General features: G+C 34.3%; 1 protein-coding gene across 4 annotated transcripts in view; it reads left to right on the top strand.

Annotated features, from left to right (window-relative positions):
* Nucleotides 1-22,345, top strand: part of LOC112044206 (uncharacterized) — a 232,273-nt gene that overhangs the window by 106,050 nt on the left and 103,878 nt on the right. For all 4 annotated transcript variants that reach the window (XM_052881305.1, XM_024079958.2, XM_024079955.2 and 1 more), the window contains one exon: nt 16,039-16,186. In XM_052881305.1, coding sequence (XP_052737265.1) covers nt 16,039-16,186 — 148 coding nt within the window. The remainder of the gene's footprint in view (nt 1-16,038; nt 16,187-22,345) is intronic.

Raw genomic sequence — 22,345 nt, 5'->3', positions numbered from 1 at the left:
GTGCTATTATTATAATGATGCAGTTAATTAATTTTCAATTATTAATAAGATCCGATGATTAGAGCATCCTTGGTAGATTTATAATACAAGTAGGTATACTATTGTACTCAGATACTATTTTATGATGACATTGATGTTAGTAGTAAGTGTTCATTTACACGAGCAGCAACTGCTACCGACGATCGTAGTTGACTGCAGTCGGTGACGTCTCGGTGGCAGTCGACTGCAGTCGCCGACATCTCGGCGGCAATCAACGGCATTTTCGGCTCACTGCTGCGCTCGAGTCTCCTCTCAGAATGAGAGGGGTTAGGCCAAATAGTCCACCACGCTGGCCCAATGCAGATTGGTAGACTTCACACACATATTAAGAAAATCTTAGTCTTCAGTCAGGTATAGAGGCAAGGGATTAATTAAGCATATCTAAAAAAAAAGCTTTGAAAAACAATTTTGGCTGGTGGGAGGCTTCGGCCGTGGCTAGTCACCACCCTACCGGCAAAGACGTACCGCCAAGCGATTTAGCGTTCCGGTACGATGCCGTGTAGAAACTGAAAGGGGTGTGGATTTTCATCCTCCTCCTAACAAGTTAGCCCGCTTCCATCTTAGACTGCATCAACACTTACCATCAGGTGAGATTGTAGTCAAGGGCTAACTTGTAATGAATAAAAAAAAAAGAACAAAAAATAAACGATGTAGGTAGTACTTAAAGTATTAAAGTAGTGGGCCGTAACAGCCCACCCGGGAGTCTTGTGTAGTGTTTAATACCTATATCTAACTCGGCCACTCTGACCATAACTTTTAACATGCCAGACCACATACGAATAGTCTTGATCATAATTTGACAAGTTAATCAGCAGGTTAAAAAACTGACATGAATTTAAATTATAACTCTTCACAATAGAATATTGTTTTGTTCTTTAATGTTTGTTTGCAGAAGGTTTTTTAACAGTTTCGTTTATTTTTAATTCTGAGTATAATCAAGTGAAAATGCAGTTTAACCTATTTTAATGAACGTTTACATTTTAGCAGCAGTTACTATTTACTAACTAAATTATTATCAGTCGGGAATTTGCAAAATATTGTTTTTACAAAATGCAACAGAATTGCATGGCTTTACTTTTGAGTGCTATCAATAAAAGTTCGTTGAAATAAATCGGCACTGTGTTAGAATAATCAATATAAATGTTAAGGCAGTTACTAAGTTTTGCGATTGCATCATGCAAGGCGAAGTTAAACGTCATAGTCTTTAATGGACCAGTGACCAACAACGTTCAAATTGCGCGCTTTGCACATAGTTTGGGTGAAAGTCATTGACCGATATTTTAGAATGACCACCCAGTTCATTCGGATTCTATTTCATAAGTAGCCACAGATTAGACAATGGTATTTTATTGTTTTTCGCAAATCGACACCATGACTATATATGTGTAAAAAAAATATTTTCGTAATAATTTTTTGATACAATTATATCTGATAAAACAAAATAATCCCATATTTATCTATCATTTTATTTACCAAAAATGCAAAACTATCTAAGTAATGTAAATTTTGTATAAGTACGTACGTTGGTATTTATTATCAACCGATTAAAATAAACATCAAATCAATTGACAAAATGGCATTTACATACTGTGTGATATCCACCAATAAGCACCGGATGATATTTTACATAGAGTCTCAGTTTCGTACATGTCAACTAGCAAATGTCAAAGATAGTGCCTATATTTTAAATATAAATAAACCTTCTGCTGAAAGTGTTTGTCACGAATGTTATGCTAAAAAACCGGAAAATTAATGTAAAATTTTATTCTAAAAGCATATTGCATGTGAAAACCCTAGAAGCCTCAATGACAATTTTTTACCTTATTATTATGTGAGATACAATAACAATAGCCTAGATTGATAAGCAAAATTGGACCTAAGTGAACTAACCTTGGACACAATTTTCTCACGAGTTTACGCGTAAAAATATTTCAGACCTCAGCTCAGCAGTTAAAGCCTTTTTTGGCAGATGCCACTTGTTGTCTTAATATAGACATATATTGCTGCAATCTGATTTAAACTCTTGTCCGTTGTAATAAAATTCATATTGCTGATACTATTGAAGTATTTTTTTATATCCATTAAAAATCAGTGCATGTGCTACATAACGTGTTTGGGCTGCTTGACTGACAAATTAAATTTCATGTATGAATTGACACCCACTATGACAGAAAAAGGTTTAAAACCTTTTTCTAGTTATATGGTGTCAATCTAGTCGAATCTAGTCTTAGTTGGTTAATCAAGTCAAGACTAACTTAACTTCTAAGACCCTAGAAGCTTTGAGTTATTTTAGAACCCTGATAGATCGTTTGAATAAATCGTCAAACTGGTAAAGATTGGTATTGTACTTATGGTTTGTGTACTACAGATTATTTAATTTATTCACATTTTTTTTTATTCTTTACAAGTTAGCCCTTGACTACAATCTCACCTGATGGTAAGTGATGATGCAGTCTAAGATGGAAGCGGGCTAACTTGTTAGGAGGAGGATGAAAATCCACACCCCTTTCGGTTTCTACACGGCATCGTACCGGAACGCTAATTCGCTTGGCGGTACGTCTTTGCCGGTAGGGTGGTAACTAGCCACGGCCTAAGCCTTCCACCAGCCAGACCTGGACAAATTAAGAAAATCTCAATCTGCCCAGGCGGGGATCGAACCCAGGACCTCCGTCTTGCAAATCCACCGTGCATACCACTGCGCCACGGAGGCCGTCACATAAGCCTAGCTTGAATAAACAGTAACAAGTAAATTATATAATATTGTTATTAAATGTTAGCATGTATCGGTACTTATATCCTGTTAGGGAGCAGATAATATCAGCTCTGTAATGTCTATTTTAGGTGTTAACGGAAATAAATAAAATTGTTGCTGCAAGTACAGTCAATGTTTTTAAGCCTCGGGTGAGAAAAAGTGTACCTTGACTTCGATATAAAGATAATCTTATAAAAACGACTCGCCAGCGGATTTGACGTAAGAGTAATGTATCTTACAATATTAATAAAATGTAACTTATTAATATGTTTAACTTTAACTTAAAGAATGTTGTACATTCTGATTTACACTGTCAAGCTTTGTAATTGATGTTAAACTTATCTCTTTTATCGACGATGATGAAAGGGGCAAAGTTCGATTTAAATGACCTTTATTTCTTTGAAACCTTTGAAACTTTAAATGACATTTTCTTCTTCTTTAAATGCCTCTCCATTACAAGATCGGAGGTCAGCTTCCGAAACTTCTCCTTGTCTATGGCTAGCTGATTCTCCGACTGACTTTATGCCAGTCCACTCCCTTAGATTACGTAGCCAGGACTTCTTCCTTCTTCTCCTCCTCCTCCTAGGCCTGCAATTATGATATTATATTTTTTTATTCTCGACAAGTTAGTCCTTTACTACAATCTCACCTGAAGGTATGTGATGATACGATCTAATATGGAAGTGGGCTAAATTGTTAGGAGGAGGTTGAAAATCCACACCCCTTTCGGTTTCTACAAGACATCGTACCGGAACACTAAATCGCTTGGCGGTACATCTTTGTCGGTAGGGTGGTAACTGGCCGAAGCCTCCCACCAACCAAAAGCCAAAATGATATTTTGTTTCTGCTGCCAAACTACTCGTACATTGATGTGTTTCAGTCTGAAAGCTGTGGTTGTCAGTGAACAAAACAGATATGGACTTTAACAACTAGCATAGGTGTTTGGTTAATGTAGACTCAGGTTGCCTAATCTGTCTCGTCGGTTTAGTGGTTAGTTTAAGTGTCTTTGGGTCATGAGGTCCAGGGTTCGTGTCCTCAGACACAGCACAGCATTCCTAGCGCTATCTTTAAAATGTTGCTCTAGTAAAGGTCATTTTATTTCACTACCATTATCATTACATACAAACTACATTGCTGCAGAGCTGTGTTTCGGTCTGAAATCTGTGGTTGTCGGTGAAATAACAGACATGAGACTTTAACAACTAGCAGAGGTGTTTGGTTCATGTAGACTCAGGTTAATACTTAACTTAGCCTAATCTGTCTAAATAGTGGTTAGCCAAAGTGGCTTTAGGTCACGAGGTCCAGGGGACATAGCACAGCCTTCCTAGCGTGCTCTCCAAACTGTTGCTCTAGTATTTATTTATTTATTTATAGTTATTTATTTATTTAGTATAGGTGATGTTATTCCACTACCATTAGGTGGAACATCTACTCGTCTTAACTACAAAAACACTCATTTACGATATTTTGTACTCGCTTGGCACTACATACATTTTCAATTGACCAATGTTTATCAGATTACTAATACTAACAAAACATCTTCAATTCAAAACAATGTATTATTTTTTGTTGGCCACAACAATCAAATCATACAGGAAAACCTGTCTGCTTATTATTTTGGAAACGTACAAGTTAAGAAGATTGTACTGTTATAAAAAACAAACTTGTTAGACAAATAAATGTTCCATTTGACCTAATAGGTCATGATTAGCCTTAACAAGCATTATCTTAGGAATAATCATCAAATTAAGTGAGATATTTTTTATTGCAAAATGTTTCTCATAATCAACTTACGCACTCGTTATCGGAATACAATGACGTCAAAAGAAGCTTTGCGATGTTAGCCCTTATTCGCACGAGAGTTTTTTTAACGGACGCTAAAAAAGCGTTCAAATATAGTGTGAAGTTTTAAATGGTCTATTTCCAACGACCAAAATTGAATATGCAACTGCTCGAACAGACTCGAATATGCAACAATGCTCAAAGACTTGCTGTATTTAAACGCTTTTTTAACGTTAGCGTTAACGACGACTTAGGAATAAGTTTACTCATATTGTCCTATTTGTGACCACAATAATTACCTACTGCCTTCTATATCCAAGCCTAGAACCAAAGCCGCAGGAAGCTGGCGGCTCAAGACCGTTGTATTAGGAAGTCCATAGAAGAGGTCTATGTCCAGCAGTGGACGTTGACTGACTGATAATGATGATGATTATGATATCATCATCATCATCATCATCTTATGGTGTTGGTTGAAGCTTTTCGCTTTAAGATGACTGATGTATTATCTAAACAAAGAGAGCTAGCTGCTGGTTGAAGCCAGCCAGATCGTTGAATTCAGTCATAGCTAAATAACATTTTATATAACTAGCATAATATTGTCATAGGTATAAAGATATAATACACTTTACTTTTACTCTTTTGTAGCTAACGTTATTCTCTTATAAATACGGACAAAATTATATTAATTATATTTTATTATTGATTCATTAAAAAAATCTCTAAATGTCTCAATGGTTCATTTAGTAAAGGATTTATCCCTAAGAGTGGACAAAGTCCAAAAGACGACAAAAAAAGCTTCTTTTGCAATCTTCTAAGCGCATCTTTAAAGCCAGGGTGACCCACATGGAGGTCGGTCGGCTACCTGTTATCACGCAGTGCGAAGAATTCCAAATCAGTGGTAGAATTCGCGAGCCACGAAATGTCAGCCGATGTTAACGGCAGATAACGTGGCGTAAGAGCTTATAGCGGTCCTCGGTGACTCCATATACTTCGTTATTCAACTCGGGAGTTTAATGCTTAATGATAAACAAACAATGTATCAGATAATAAACATATTTTCCTTATATGTATTGTTGAATTTTAATGCGATGAGACAGTAGCTTTTACATTTAAATTTCAGTTGTAAATCTCTTTTCCGAAGAAAGCTCGTGCGAGTATGTATCGTTTCGAGGTTTTTTTTTTGAGAAGTGTGTATATTTGTATGTATGATTTGTTCTTGTTTAGTTTTTTTTTTTATTCTTTACAAGTTAGCCCTTGACTACAATCTCACCTGATGGTAAGTGATGATGTAGTCTCAGATGGAAGCGGGCTAACTTGTTAGGAGGAGGATGAAAATCCACACCCCTTTCGGTTTCTACACGGCATCGTACCGGAACGCTAAATCGCTTGGCGGTACGTCTTTGCCGGTAGGGTGGTAACTAGCCACGGCCGAAGCCTCCCACCAGCCAGACCTGGACCAATTAAGAAAATCTCAATCTGCCCAGCCGGGGATCGAACCCAGGACCTCCGTTTTGTAAATCCACCGCGCATACCACTGCGCCACGGAGGCCGTCAAAAATTAAAGTAAAATTTATCAAATACATTTGCACCTACATTAAATTAACATGCAGAAATATGAGTTCAAATAAAATATAATCGCAGCTTTACCCACGTAGTTTTCGTTCCCGTGGGAATACGGGGATAAGATATAGCCTATGTTACTTGGTGAAGATGTAACTTTCTAATGGTGAAATAGTTTTTAAAATCGGTTGAGTAGTTTTTGAGTTAAATAAATAATAAATCTTATCTAGTTACTTACTTCTTTTTAGTTCAGAAGAATTATACTACACATACATACACAACTAATGCTAGTGTTTTTCAAAATTTTATAACAGTTTGGGGAAAAAAGTAAAAAAAAATATATAACAATTAACTTTCTGGCATTGTCCATTTGTCCATTGTGTTGACCTGTGGCCAACTGATAACTTGTCTAGATTTCCTTGAAAGCCTAGCCCGTTACTGCCAGAGTTTCTAGCCAATTGACCTTGGAACTCTTAACTACAAGAACCAACACATAACATCATAAAATGGATAAAAATAACGCTTATTTCTAAAGTTTTAAAAGTGATGTCTAGGTAGGGCTGTTACGATATCGACGCATAAAGACTTTTTAAACGGGCGATATCTATATATATATATATATATATATATATATATATATATATATATATATATATATATATATATATATATATGTATATTTAAATTGTTTCTTTTACAAGCACATATAATATATTCAAATAAAAAAATTGGTTAAGACTTTTAACAAGCACTTTTTACGTCAAGTTTGTCCTCAGAGCATAAAACGCTAAAGCTAACGCTTTCTTCCATTTGTAGTAACCCTATTAATGACTTTAGCCAGTTAAAGTTAAAGAATGAAAAAAAAAATGTAAATAAATAGTAGTAAGACTATTTTTTAATATTTTGCTTTAAATCGTAATAAAAGTATTTATGTATAGGTACATTATAGTCGTTTTAAGCTATGCATAAGATTTTACCCATGTGCAAAAGTCAAAAGAGGACACAATCTGATGTGAAATAATGGTTTTCGGCCAGACATCTTTGATGTGGACCTCCTTAGCCTCGCGACCACTTACGTTATCGGTTACAGGTATGTTTAGACAGCTTTTGGTTTCTTATACCCAAAAAAGTATCAAATATTTTTTTATTAAAATTTATACAATTTTCATGTTCATTTGCTTAAATTAAATTTAAAACACTTTACACTTTAAACTTTCTAATAAAAACTGAAGACGTTATTACTTAAATTAAAGTTAATCTTAAAAATATAATAATTAATCAACTAATAAAACAGTTACTTAAAAATCTTTGAAATTGCTTCATAATGACAAAAACGTCAATTCATAAGACTTGGGTAGGTTGTAGGCATAAAATAAGACCTTGAAGTTTTTGTGTTCACTATCCACTAAAAATATACCAAATCGTTTTTATTAGACTGAAATCATAAGATAATCGATCCGATCTACGCCTATTTTATAGCCGTAATTATACCTATTGGACCTGTATAATCCAAAATAATACATAATTTTGATCAAGGGAATTGGGTGAGCAAGTGTAGAAAAAAGAGAATAGACCTCAAGAATGCACATCAACACGACCACCTTGATTAAAATCAAGCGTACAAGCCAAACCCTCATTTGCACGAGAGTTTTCTTAACGTTCATTAAAAAAGCGTTTAAATATACTGACCCGTGCTAAATTAATTTGGTCGGATTTAAAGACGCACCCAAAAATTAATAAATATGATACAATCGATCAAGCCGCGAACTCTTCAAGGTTGCTCCAAACGCGCGAATGTGTTAAGTGTTGTTTAAATAAAAAAAATGTAAATATCGTGTCGAAAAGCGTCCGTGAACTTAGAGTTATGACTTCATTGCTTAACTCAGCCGTACCATAGCATTTTATTGACAAAGATTTTTGTTTAAGTTTATTGCATATTGATGCAAGAACCGCAGAATTGTGTGCTTGCTCACGAGCGCTACGGTTGGGGCGTTGACGAGTGCAGGGCATTGAATGGCATCCGAACGTGTCTCTGATGCTCTGCAAGGTGATGTTCTATCTATGTTCAAGGTCATCGATTTCGGTTTTCCGTTAATCCAAGTCATCTACATTAGGCACTGCATGTCCAATGCAATAGATAAGATCATGAATTAAATGATATAAAACAATGATCACATTTTCGCAGTATACCTACACTTTAGAAACATTAATATTAAAAAAACCATTTCGACAATGGAGGACTGAATACCAAAAGAAAAATATTATCTCTTTTTCTACTTGGTCTCTCTTCCGTGTGCTAGACTTTAGGGTTGTATTTTATAGAAGTCACATTTTCTGCGCTGCGTAGCCACGACATTGTGCGAACAGCGTGAAACATGTTGTATTGCGAATTTTTTTTTTTGAACAATCGTACAGTATTTGAAAATAGAACGCGACCAATCCTTGAAAGAAATGTGTTCACATTTTCTTGTTGTTTATAGTTTAGTTATGTACCACATTTAGCTCGAGTCTACTCTATGCGATAATAACCCGTGTTCTCAGCTAGCAAAGACAAAAATCGCATGAATATGTTTTGGTTGTAAAACATAATAGACTTGTAATTAGGATCTCAAGCACGTTGTCATTTGACTTGGAAAGTAGAACTGAGGAATGTTTTCGGGTAACATATTTTTGCTTAATTTTAGTGTGTTGCAAGTACTTGCAACTAGTAGGTTCATTTAACGGTAATTATAAGGCAGTAAAGCGAAGGCCACACTAACGCGTAATGTTTGCATCTGACGCTGGACCAATCAAAATACGCGCTTTTTTAAAGGAAAGTGTAGTTCAATAAATAACTAAAGTCTCTACGATATAGGTTTCCTAATATGGAGACGAGCTGTAATATTGTATTAAATGGCTTCTTGGCAATAAATCTCATTTTGTTTATGCTTGATAATTAACTTTCAAAGGTTCTAAAATGATGGTATTTGTAGTTAGATTTAATACTTTAAATATTGTAAAGACTATTTTGGGTTCAGACCACAGACTTCATTAGTTGTTACAAGTATATTTAAAATGACATTTTTTTAACTGGTCTTTTTTGATAATTTTTTTTTAATTATCAATTTTTTTTTGAGACTTAATTAAATGTAAATTTTAATTTTTAATATTTTTTTTTTTGACAAAGAGCTAAAACGCTGTCGGCCATGATGGTCTATATTTCAACTGTTTCATGACGTTACGTTAACTAATCCTCTACCAAACAGAGCTTTTGACAAACATATTAGTTGTATCAAGTAACTTTGTAATGTCACAAAATGGAGGACGTTTTTGATGTTTGGAAAATTTAAAAAATACATGATTTTTTATATTAAGTTTTATAAGAAATCTTCATTTAATTCGGACCCTTATTCCATTTTCTATACGAAATTAATACTGTTTATATTATTGATTGAGTCAACTATCATATTAAAGTATTGAATTTGATATTAAAAATCTTTATTAAATTCTTCATTGATCAAATAAGTTAAATTACGCGTACTTAACCGCGTATTCACACTCACACACTATCAAAACATAATCAACTAGATGTTTTCTAATTTAGAACCGTTAACAACAACAACAACCGCCGTCGATCAAACATCCCAATAAAAACATCACAAGCCATCACGTTTACTTTACAGAGAACCGCTTCCAATCCTCGCGTCATCCTACACTCAGAGACGATTACATCAGAGCACGTGGCCGTCCTACTCGCAGATCATAGTAAAATCATAGACGCATTACTTCTTAACATTAGAAGTATCTATTATGTACTATCGTATAAAATTAATCTTCTCTCCTATAAGGTGGCCAGCTCTTGGCTTCAGGGCTGTAAAATAGACGGATAATGATGATCATGATGGAATTAATATCAAATAATAAAATGTCATTATTCCGCGTGGAATTCACTTTTCCCAAATCCCGCGGGAACTGACGATTTTTCCGGGGTAAAATTAGCCTATGTCCAAGTAATCCAGGGTATTATCTATTTTCATTTCACGTTTCAGCCAAATCGGTTAAGTAGTTGCGGCGTTAAAGATTAACAAACATCCATACAAACTTTCGCATTTATAATATTAGTAAGATAGTAGGATAGGATTATTCACATACACAATGCGGATGATATTAATAATCCCACACTTATGAATGGTTGCTACTAGGAAAGAGAAAAGAAAACGTTTTTTTTATGCAAATAGGCTCGCGTTTGACCATGATCTAACCTGATTGTAAGTGTAGATACAGTCTTAGATGGGACACGCTTGCCTAGAAAGTGCCTATTCACTCTTGTTTTGAAGATACCCAAGTTATAAGATTCAGGAAACACAGACTTGGGAAGGGCAGTTTAGAAATGAACAATGAATATAATAAATAATGTAAACAGGAAGGTAACGATTTTTAGCTATAATTATATAAGTAAGTGTTAAGCTTCATCGATGTTTTTTCGTTAGTCTGTGCGTATACGGTACGTAATTGCATGGGGCAATAAAAAGAAACCAAGAGTCCGACTTGTTCCGCTAGGTTCCTGTAATGACTGCCAGTCTAGGCTTAACGGGAATGCGATGCGCTAAGACGATAGCGAAAGCTACGCTTGATAGCGATCGACTTGTTTATTTTTATTATTATAACGTGTTTATGAATACCTTTAATAGTTCAGGATACTATGTAGCTTACGTATTATGCAATCGAGTACTTAACTCGATTGCATATTATCTGTACTATTGCATATTATGGAGAGGAAAGATTTGATTTGTTTTTTTGTATGTGTAAGGCTCTGGAATTACTGAACCGATTTGAAAAAATCTTTCACTATTGAGGCTACTATACACTAGCTACACTATCCCCGAGTGTTATAGGCTATATATATATTTTATCTCTCTATCTGCCTATTATTCTTTAATCAGTGAATCAAGCAGTAAATTACTTTATTATGTTGTGCATTTTCAATGGCAAACTATTCATTCGAACCTTTACTAAGGCTTGCTCACGGATAACCCCTAGACTCACCTAGCGATATAGGTCAGTGAGTTGCAAACAGGTCCGCCGACGTAATTACTGTAAATGCCTATTACATGCCCATTACGATAGCACCCACTTGGTTATTATTTAGTAATAGCTGATGCATAGCTTGTGTATGTGTTTATGTAAGGCTATACAATGTTATGCCGTGATAGCCCAGTGGATATGACCTCTACCCTATACCGAATGGTGTGGGTTCGGGGCATTACTTCCACCTTTTCAGTTGAGTGCATTTTAAGAAATTAAATATCACGTGTCTCAAAACGGTAAAGGAAAACATTGTTAGAAAACTTGCATGCCAGAGAATTTTTCTACTTCTTACGTGTGTGAAGTCTGCCGATCCGCATTGGGCCAGCGTGCTGGACTATTGGCCTAACCCCTCTCATTACGAGAGGAGACTCGAGCTCAGCAGTGAGCCAAATATAGGTTGCAGGTATCCTCACGATGTTTTACCTTCACCGTTTGAGACACGTGATATCCATCGCTATCACGGCTCGGATTTGGTTCCATCTCCTAAAATATCGTACCACGGTGCTAGACTTAGAGATTTAAAGACGAATTCTAATTTCACACTATCAAGTAGTACAAACAAGCACAGAGAAGCGCCACCAGTCTGCGTGTTTCGTCAACTATAAATATAAATAAATAAACATTCAACAATTTGTAGAATTCGCGTTACGCTCGATCAACGACTCCGGTGCCCGCAAGACAGCGCGCGTGCTGCGACTTACAAGCATTCAGCCTTTAGGTATTTTGTCTAAGAATTTAGTCGAGATTATGTCCGAGTCTGTGGTATTTTTTTTTACGTTTGTTGTATTGGGTATTATTTGATACCGGAGGACCATCACCTGTAAGAGAGGATTTTTTTTCAGGATATTAAGAGACCTATTTATTAATTGAAATTTTTACCTGACGTTTCGAAAGTGCTTGTAAACTTAGCCTAATTGAAATAAATGAATATTGACAATCGACAACCAAATCCGTCAGTTCTTAAGTGAAAGGGCAACAAACATCCATATAATCTTTCGCGTTTTTAATATTACTAGGATTTTCTGTTGAAATGGATTACGTTGTCTCTTGAATTCGTAGAGTTTTTGCAGGGAATAGCAAAATGAATCACTTATTTCCTATATAAAAATGTAACACAAGTTTATTTAGACATGCCACCTGGACTTGTCTCATAGTAGCCTATGACAAGTCCAGGCGTAATCTTCCACCGATTTTCCACCGCCTATGGGAGTGGGACTGATTACCAAGCTAAGATTTTCCATGCGTTTTACTCGGGCAAGGAGGTTCAACTCAAGGTGGTAACTCGCTGTCTATCCGGGAGGAGATGACCTGCACTGTAGTTTATTTAAAAGTTCGCAAGTAGCTAGCTAGTCAAGTCCCAGTATATTATGCAAAGCACATAGGCGGGCCGTCGTAAACACAAAGCTATCTCGATCGTCGCGAGATAACGGGTCGTAGAGTCATAGATGTCCGCTGAACCTAACGTCTGAAATGTGTTGGTTTTGACATAATTTAAGCCATAAAAGGGTTTTATAAAGTTAATTTATAAACAAATTTCAATAATATTAACATAATTTGCTAAATTCAAATTAGCTGAATAGTTGAAATTTTTAAAACTCTTACCTACTTGTTACCTACTAACATAACCGGTTTAAAAATGTTACTTTTGAGTAACCATAAATTGAACATTTATCATGTCGTGCCATAAATATTATGTTCTTTTTTAATTAATAACTGACTATGCTAAGAGTAGGTACAGATAATAGTCTAACGTGTGGTGATCAAACTTTAGATACTCGTATCTGGGATGGCGTTTAATATGGCTCAAATCGGAATATAAGCGACATCGTAATGAAACGTAGGGTAAAACATTTTAGTTTGGTGGTGATATATTCTTGTCGATAGCGTGGTAGCAACTGCAAAGTCTATGACAATAAAAAAAAAACATACTTGTTGAATTGAGAACCATAAATTTTTTGGTAGTTGTTACAAATGAAATTCTTTTTCGGAGCGGCTTTTTATTTTTTATTTCTCAATTTTTAGTCACTTTTATTACTAACCAGTCTAAAATCAAATCAAATTTTGTACCAGTGTGCTCTTATTTATTATCGGGTTGGTAGTTAGACTTATATAAAATGGCTTTCACTGCATGCCCGGCAGCTATATATCACTCAACAGCCAACACCGGTGTAGTGTCAACAAGGGCGTTCAACACTGTCTTATCGATACTTTCTCTGACAACACTACCCATTGTTACATTACCAGCATCTAAGATATAAACATAGTACGATGAATGGGAGGAACTGTACGATCATTAGATAATGCCAATGCCGAATCCAATGCCACATATTGTTCGAGTCGGAAGGAAGCGTATAATGCTTTGTTAGCCCTGCTTTGAAGATGCTAGTGATGAGACGGTGTCGTCGACGCATCGAGAGATTATATTGTATGTGACAATAGCTAGTGTTGTTGTGATAAATAATGTCATGAAAAAGCTCTACAAATGCATAAAAAGTTAGAGGAATTTTCTCAGTATTACTAATTTGAAAGTAGGTACTTTGTAATCGTTTGTAAAAAAGTAAAGTACAATTTTACTAAAAATTTATTTGGGTAACATTTTAAACTATTGAAAGAAATGGAAATGGTGTTTTAAATCTAAATTTTGTCATTGGATTCGCAAGGAATCATTTTCAAAAGTGAAAAAAAGCATGTATAATGTTTTTATCTGCAATGGACGTCCATCGATTTATGATGATGTTCAAGAACCTCATGATGATTATAATGATGATATCAATGAAGATTTACTATTCTTTCTATGAAAGATAAATAAGTTAAACACACAGATTATAGTTACGTGAGTAATAACTCACAGAGATGCACATAACCCACTAATACCTTTAAGTTGATGAATATACTATCATCAATATAACCATTACGTGAATAGAGAGATCTTATGAGAGAGATGACGCGAGAGGGCTATTAAACGATACAAAATACAATAAAACGGCTCGCGTTCACGATTGCATTGTCTTTCTTGATAATACTGTTACGTATCACATAATCCCGTGTAGAAAGTTTGACAATTGTTTCATCAGCTGATGGGAGACTAATGGCAAGTTTGGTTTAAGCTTGGTTTAAACAGAGCTCATATAATAATAGAGGTTCGACTGCCTTAAAATCATTTCTATGTATTAGATTATGTATTGTAGGAAATAGTAGTCTGAGACGGATGTGACGTTGCTAGATCTTGTGTTGGCTCGTGCCGACACTAGGTGGGGTGACTTGTTTCCGTAAAGATTAGGGAGTTAGACAGGGGTAGTGATTGGTTGGCGGGAACGACTTCCTATATAAGGCACTCGTCGTACAGTCGGCTTTGTTATGCTTGTGGCTTCGAGCCGTCCTCACCTTTTTTTGGATAATCTTTCATGAGTGATTTTATGATACGTGGGGAGAGTGACTTAAGTTGAAAAGGGGAGTGTTCGTTAACTATCAAGAGGCCCTTTAACCCTACATACAACGATCACAGGTTCGTGACTCTACTCAAGGTCATTCTCTGCTATTGTAGGGTCTTATTTTGGTTACAGTTTCATAAGTTAATTAAGTTGTCTTGTCAAATGTTGTGCATCATAACCTTTGTTCGACATTGGTTTTCTTATTTTTGAGTCTGCTAAAAGTATTGTATGACGTGTCTATATAAATTTGTTTACAACCTCTTTCACTGATTCGGAATTGAATATTGAAATGGTGGAAAATAAAGACAAGCAGGGCTCATATAACAATAGAAACTGCCTGAAAATAGTCTCTATGTATTAGATTATGTACTGTATTAGGTATAATAATGTTATTTCAACAACTTATTCACAGATTTGGAATTTAATTTTGAAATAACGGAAACGGTTCTGACTGCCTGAAAATATTTCCCATGTATTAGATTCCGTATTGTATCATATTACTTTATTGACATCCTGTTCTTCTCTGATTGATTGAATTTTTAAAATGGTGTTGCTTTTATTACTACCCATAATTGGTACAAAGTGCTTTGTACCTTTCTCCCAGGACATTTTCTTACCTTACCTTAATAAAATCAATAACCAGTTTAATTTTAATCATAAGGAATTTCAGAAGCACTTTTTTATTATCAGGTAGAAATGAAATTCAATTGAATGGAAGCAATTAATAAACATTATTAACTTAACCGCACCTTCAAATGAACGTTCCGGACAGAGTTTCGAAGCACCCGATAAATTAAATAATTGGAAACCTGCAATGTATTACTTACCTACATACTTCTCTTGTCCTTGAAATAGTAATCCCTTAATTACAGTTTTCTTATACAACAATATTTTTTAATAATTCTATTTTATTATCCATACATCTAACTTTTGTATCGATTGTAAGAAATATATCTTTGCCCTTATTTGTTACTAGCGAACGACACTTCGTTGTCCCTTATACCTCCTTAATCCTAGCCTTATCGCAAAATACCTTCTTAGGGGATGTATTCTAACTGTAAGCTACCTCCCTGACAAATTTCAACTTTGTACGTCAATCTAATGTTCGATATTTCGTGATGAGTTCCTCTTTTAAACATCTATATTAGAACGGAAATCTAAAGCTGCTATAATATGGGATCTTACCAAATTTGGCTAGGCAGGGAGAACAACACAAGCAGAGAAGGGGAATGTTAATCGATTTTCAAGGAATTCCTTAATCCTACATCCGTTGCTCACAAGTCCTGGATTTTGCTCGGTTTTTCTCTCTGCCACGCGATGGATCCGGCACACGCACGGTGAATCTATAGACTAAGATATTCGTCTCAATAGATAGATTATATTATATTGTTAATTTCCCTGTTTCAGCTTAGGCCCTTTTGAAACGGTGACGGGGGGAGAAATGGTGTCACGGAGGCGTATACTGTCGCGGTCGCGCGATGACCTCACACAGGCTATAGCCACCCAGATGGAGGAAGAAGAGGACGTCTGGTACCAGAAGGACAAACTCTATAAGGTAAACTTGATTACATTACATACATATAGTGGCGTACAGTTCATAGATGCAAAAATACACGGCCTGAAGACTTATAACGAACATGGCTGTATTGGAGAAGGAATTTTTCATTTTACCCTACCCTATTAAGTAGCCACCTTGGACAAATTTTAACACTGTCCATTCGGTGAAACATTAAATATTATAGTCTAATACTTACATTAATTTCATTTACAATCAGGGGCAATCAAGCTGCGTCAGCAATGAGATTCTCTCCTTTCGACATTTCTTTCCATAGTTTTTGTTACTTATAAAGTGTTAGAAATTATCTAAAGAATTCACTTGAAAGATTCTGGGCCATTTTAGTTATCCTACGAAAGTCTTAACGTCATCTGCTAATTCATCATGCACCCGAACTTAAGACGTCAATTAAATATTATGAGTTTTCCTCTAGAAGTTATACCTAAAGAATTCGCTTGATATTATTTGTACTTGTTACTATTACTTCTCAGAATACAGTAAACACCAGAAACCACATTCAGCTTTCATTATAAAGCACGCATTGTGTCCAAAAAATGTACCTGTGTGAGAGTCTGTTATAGTGATGTGCTATACATCACTAATAAGGCTTACACAATATTTCTAATCGCTTATTCGTAAAATTACTCCAAAAAAGAGTAATTTCAACGGCTTCATTCTTATGCTCACACCTTCTGGAGTTTTCTGTATTATGAGTACTGCATCTATTTTGTCAACTATATCATCATAAACAAACTAAATGACAAATCAATAAAAAGTGTAAAAGATACGTTCGATAACACCTAATTATGTTCTTACTTTCTACACATCAATCACGAGGTCGACGAGCCGACGTTAGTAACGTTCCAGCCGAGTTCACACCGATATTGTAATCACTGTTGGTATGTAGTAGAAATGACAGACTTAGGAGAAATTACTTGCCATATAACTATTGTCAACTAGAAGAAATTTCCTACTTAGAAGAAATGTATACGTAAATGTCTATTTATTTTGAAAAAGAAGACCTTTAAATTTTTTAATTCACAACCTATAAACACATGTTAACAATATTTAACACTGATTTAAACTTACAATTTTGGTTGTAACACAATTTTTTTACTATTCAATTTACTCATTACCTTAGTAATATTAGTGAAAGGACATTATTAAAATTTGCCACAGACTGTCCAAGCTTATAAGCATATTTAACAATTTAATTAAAATACCAAAATAATTTTATACAACTTTAAGTGTTTCATAGCAGTCTCTAAAAAAATATCGAAAAAATTGGAATTTCAATCGATTTTTTATGCTCGTGACCGTTGTCAAATAAGACAATATGTTGTTAATAGTTTGATATTTTAACCTTTAGTGTTGCCAGTTAATAATATCAATATTAAACGATGAATAGATATTTTTTTAGGCACAGGGTTTGTCTCAAGTTTATACTTCATATTTCAGTAATTTTTATTTGAAACGATAATATAAAAAATGTTGATTATATTTTGGACTGTTGATTAGTCTGTATTGATTTTATCTGATAAAAGAAACAAAACGACCGGTTAATTAAATTATTATTTACTTGAAATACTGGCAACACTGGCATCCGCCAAAAAGTGAAAAATTGTCTTTTTATCATAGTCATTTGTCAATTGTCATTGTCATGCATCACACTTGGCAAGTGGCAAATAATCTTTTGTGTTTTTATTAGTCGTAACTATTGTGGTACGAGAACTACCCTACAAGAGGAGGTTGAACCAATGTTTTCTGAGTGTTGAATGTTGTTCGTAACCATGGAACTATTCAGGATTCAGTTACATAGATTTAGAGGCAATGGAAAAGTAAAAGACAACACAAATATATGAATGAATAATATTTTATTCATGAAAATGTAGGTTTAACATGATGGTACATATTATAGAATTGAGCCTTTATAATTTTACCGTAACTGGTGTATGAATTATCTTAAATAATTAAATACATTTGAATGAAGAAAACAAAAATAATCTAAATTAATACAATGTCACAATTAGAAAATAATAAGTTAGAAAATGTCCATGTCCATAAAATAATCTTGAATGTCATAATAACTTTTTTTTAGATTATAAATTTTACATTTTTTTTTAAATTATAAATTTTACATTTAAATATTGACCAGGGCTTCTCTTTTAGACTATGAGGAAGTTTATTATATATTTTTATTGCCATACAAAAAGAACTCTTGGCATATATTGTCAATCTTGTGGGGGGGTCTAACCAATTTATTTTTGCGGCATGTTCTCAGATTTGCGTTGTTGGTGTGAACAGAGAATAGACTATACATTATAGACAACATAGAAATAGATTTAAATATCATCACTCCTTTATTTTTGTTACTCGAATAAATACGCCGCACATTTTTAAGTTACCTTCAACGTGGCCGTTGTGTTTTCGTTAGCGTAAAGACAGACGATGAAACCTATTACTTAAGTTTGAATAAATAACTCATTACGATGCAAATTAGTATTCTGTATTTTTAAACGTGGAATGTGCTAACTCGTAAAGTTAAATGTCTGAGTGTTACAAAACTCTTGCACAATATGCGCAGATATACAAATTGCTTATTACTTGCTTAATTTAATAAACACCGGTGTCCCATAGTTGTTCCGCGTACATAATGTTTTCATTTCCTTTGTCTATGGTTGCGTTTTTGTTACCGTTTCCGACTCACAGCTATTAAGGACGTGAGAATGCTTCGTGCCTTACAATGCAATTTAAAGGATCACCACGCTACAGTTGGCTTCCACAAATGCATTCGTACTAATATTAATTTATACTTAATTACTAATGTACGCTTATTTGCAAAGGTGGTGCTTAACGCCAAAAGATTTAATAAACAGCCAAATGGCACTTCGATTTTCTTTCTACGATCGCAAACGATTCAAGAACTAGGAATGACAAATCTTGATCACGTGACCTATAGATATCAAATGTCATTGGTAGATCGTAGAAAGAGAATCAACGAGGAGGTGGGTATCTAGTAAAATATGGATAGTATTTTTTTGTTTCACTGCGTCCACAATAAAGGTTTCAAATTCGTAATAACCAGTGCTATATCAGCTAAGTTCAACAACCTAAAATGATATCCTCCAATATCCTGTGCAGAATTTTATTTTTTTAACCGCCACCCGTCAGACAAAGATTTCTCGAAGTCATCATGACAACAAACTCACTGCAACGAATTGACAATAGCCATCAAAGTGCATCATTATGGGATTTCGGTTCTTTGTTAACTTTTGTAACTGTTAATTTATGTACTGTACTTTTAATATAGCTACTAGGTTTAAAGACTTAAGTTTTGAGCAAAATATTTTATATAGCTTATGAATGAAATGTAATTTTTGATGAATGTTTAGATGATAGCAAATATTTTAGTTTTCATAAACTAAACCACTTTTAATAACAGAAGTGAGCAAGATGAATTGAAGTCCTTCTCAAAATAAGGAAGCATGTGGAGATAAATACGGAATACAAAGAAATATATTCTAAGGAAATGCAACAGTAACGCAAGGCAAAAGTTTTAGGGAGAATTCAGTTTGTTAATTTCGTGATCAACTGCCATTCTTGACAAGAGGGTCAACTCTGACCCATTGAACGAGATCGTGACCGATCTACAACAATGGTGTATTACAGCACTGCAAGTCCGGAAAGCATAGGGCTTAACTATTTGACCTTACTTACCATACAATGTCAAGTCTCATAAAACTATTTCCTTGTATTCTGTGAATTCTTGTACTGGTTGATCTGCTTTTATCGGATACTACTGTTAGGAACATTATAATTCTACGTAACTTAACTTCTTTTTTTTTTAATAATTTAGTACTTTACGGTCTTTTTATGTTATTACTAGCGATGAGCTGAGTCTTCTCATATATTTAAAACATAGTTAATTAGTTGTCCAGTGAAGTACTTCATTAATATTAATAGTTAGCAAAAATTTTATTTTGAACTTCTGGTAAGTAACTACATTAGTAATTATGTATTTAATCTTAAATGTTTTATGTTTTAAGAGTATTTTCATCTTTGGCTGTAGTTTTAATATTTAACTGTAGTTTAAAACAGTTTTTTTTATTCAAAAATCACGGAACTTGGTTTAAAATGTTTACTTTCTTAACGAACATTAAAAGTACGTTCACCGTTGTTACATTCGGTGCGGTGCATTTTAAAATGAATTTAAAATAATTGACTTTGAATACTTACTTCGTCACTGTATGATAAGTAAGTTTATTTCAAAGAATAACGGTTGGTATGGTTAAAACAAGAGTAGTGCAAATATTGAATATTTAATTATAAGCTTAATTCACAAATCAAAACATTAAGATAAGATAAGATAAATATACTTTATTTGCACACCACAAAGACAAAAACAAGTGAAATAAAAAACAAATTAGGAAGAGATCAGCATACAAAAGGCGGCCTTATCGCTAAGTAGCGATTTCTTCCAGGCAACCTTCGGTTTAGGAAAACTTAAGGACATCAGCAGGTGGCGTAAAACAAAAATAACCATAGTATTAGTAATACACATACATACAAATAATTTACATCCTAATACATAAACAATATTACACAAATACCTACAATATTGAATAAAATACATATCAAAATATACTAATAAATACCTTATATTGAAAAGAAATAATATATACAGATCGACTTTACTGCACCAGATAATGAGACTTTACGGCATTTTTAAAAATGTCCAGTGTCTTTGATTGCCGTATATTTAAAGGGAGAGCATTCCATAACTTAACGGCTTGCACAACGAAAGAATGTTTATAAAATTTCGTCTTATGCACGGGTAAACATAGAGTTAGTAATCGACACTGTCTCAGTTCAGACTGCACTCCCTGAAACGTAAATTTCTCCTTCAGATACACAGGAGATTTTGGATTAAACAACACACAGTACAAAAGTGAAAGTACATGCAGATCCCGGCGACGACGAATAGGGAGCCACTTGAGCTTCTGACGGAATTCAGAAATATGGTCATATTTGCGTAGGCTAAATATTCATTTATGGGCATTCATTTATGGGCGGTTTTTTTTTTTATTATTTATTATTTAAATTTTTATTTACGTCTTTAATGTCAGTAAGGCGTATTGTAGTAATTAAAATTAAAATTAATATTTTGAAAAAATGCCCACATAATGTTTTAAAATATTCAAAGAGCTATGCTAAAAAAATCACGAATATTCTGCTGTCAAATTCCAGATAAAGTGATATTACATTATAACCTTGTGAGTTAAAAGTAATCGTGACATACCTACTCATATCCTTGCTATTGACCTGGTCTGTCATTTGTTTATTTTAAATACCTAAATTCATTATACTGCCTTAATAACTATTGCTATATCTATGCTATTCTTCTTGAAGAGTCGCACTATCCAATGTCCATACTCTATCCTTCATGACTTATTTCCACAAGGTACCAAATAGTCTCGGCGAGTGTAAATTATACAACCATGTCCTTATTACACGATTGGCACTGGCCACTGTTCTCATGTGTCGCAAGTCTATTGCCCAATACCTGTCTGGCGACCGGTAATTCGACGAATGTACCAGTTTTTGTAGTACATTTTGTCTAATTCACATGTTTCAGTGTAGATTGTAACCAGGTCGTAAGCTTATGGGAGGGGTAATGACGATTTGATGATAGATCGGTGTTATACTCACACAATTAAAACACAATAAGCATGTCTAGCTGTATGATATCTTAATGTTATTATGCAAACAAAGGACATTGTCAGCAACGAATAATAAAAACATGACTATTAAATAAAATAGAAGGGACTAATAATGCATGACCTTACTTTAAAATCAAAATTAACATTTCAAAACAAATATTCCTAGTTAGTCAAAGCATACATAAACTGGATTCTGATTTAAGAAAATAGCTCCTAAAAATTTTCATGTATTGAAAGTCAAATCAAGAAGTAATTTCAATTGGCAAACTAACTGTGCCTGAATGAACCACGCCAGACGCATAGAGATTCTGAATTCGCTTTACATAACACTACCGCTATTTCTCATCTCCATCAGAGTTTGTGATGGCTTCAGATAGTTTAATTGTACAGAAATCACGACTTTCCTTGCCAAAATAAATTCAACCTTAACCTTTAAAAA

The sequence above is a fragment of the Bicyclus anynana genome, chromosome 1 (genome assembly GCF_947172395.1).
Source record: "Bicyclus anynana chromosome 1, ilBicAnyn1.1, whole genome shotgun sequence".
NCBI lineage: Eukaryota > Metazoa > Arthropoda > Insecta > Lepidoptera > Nymphalidae > Bicyclus > Bicyclus anynana.
Note: the sequence above shows the minus strand (reverse complement) of the source record. Positions and strands in the feature narration are given on the sequence as shown.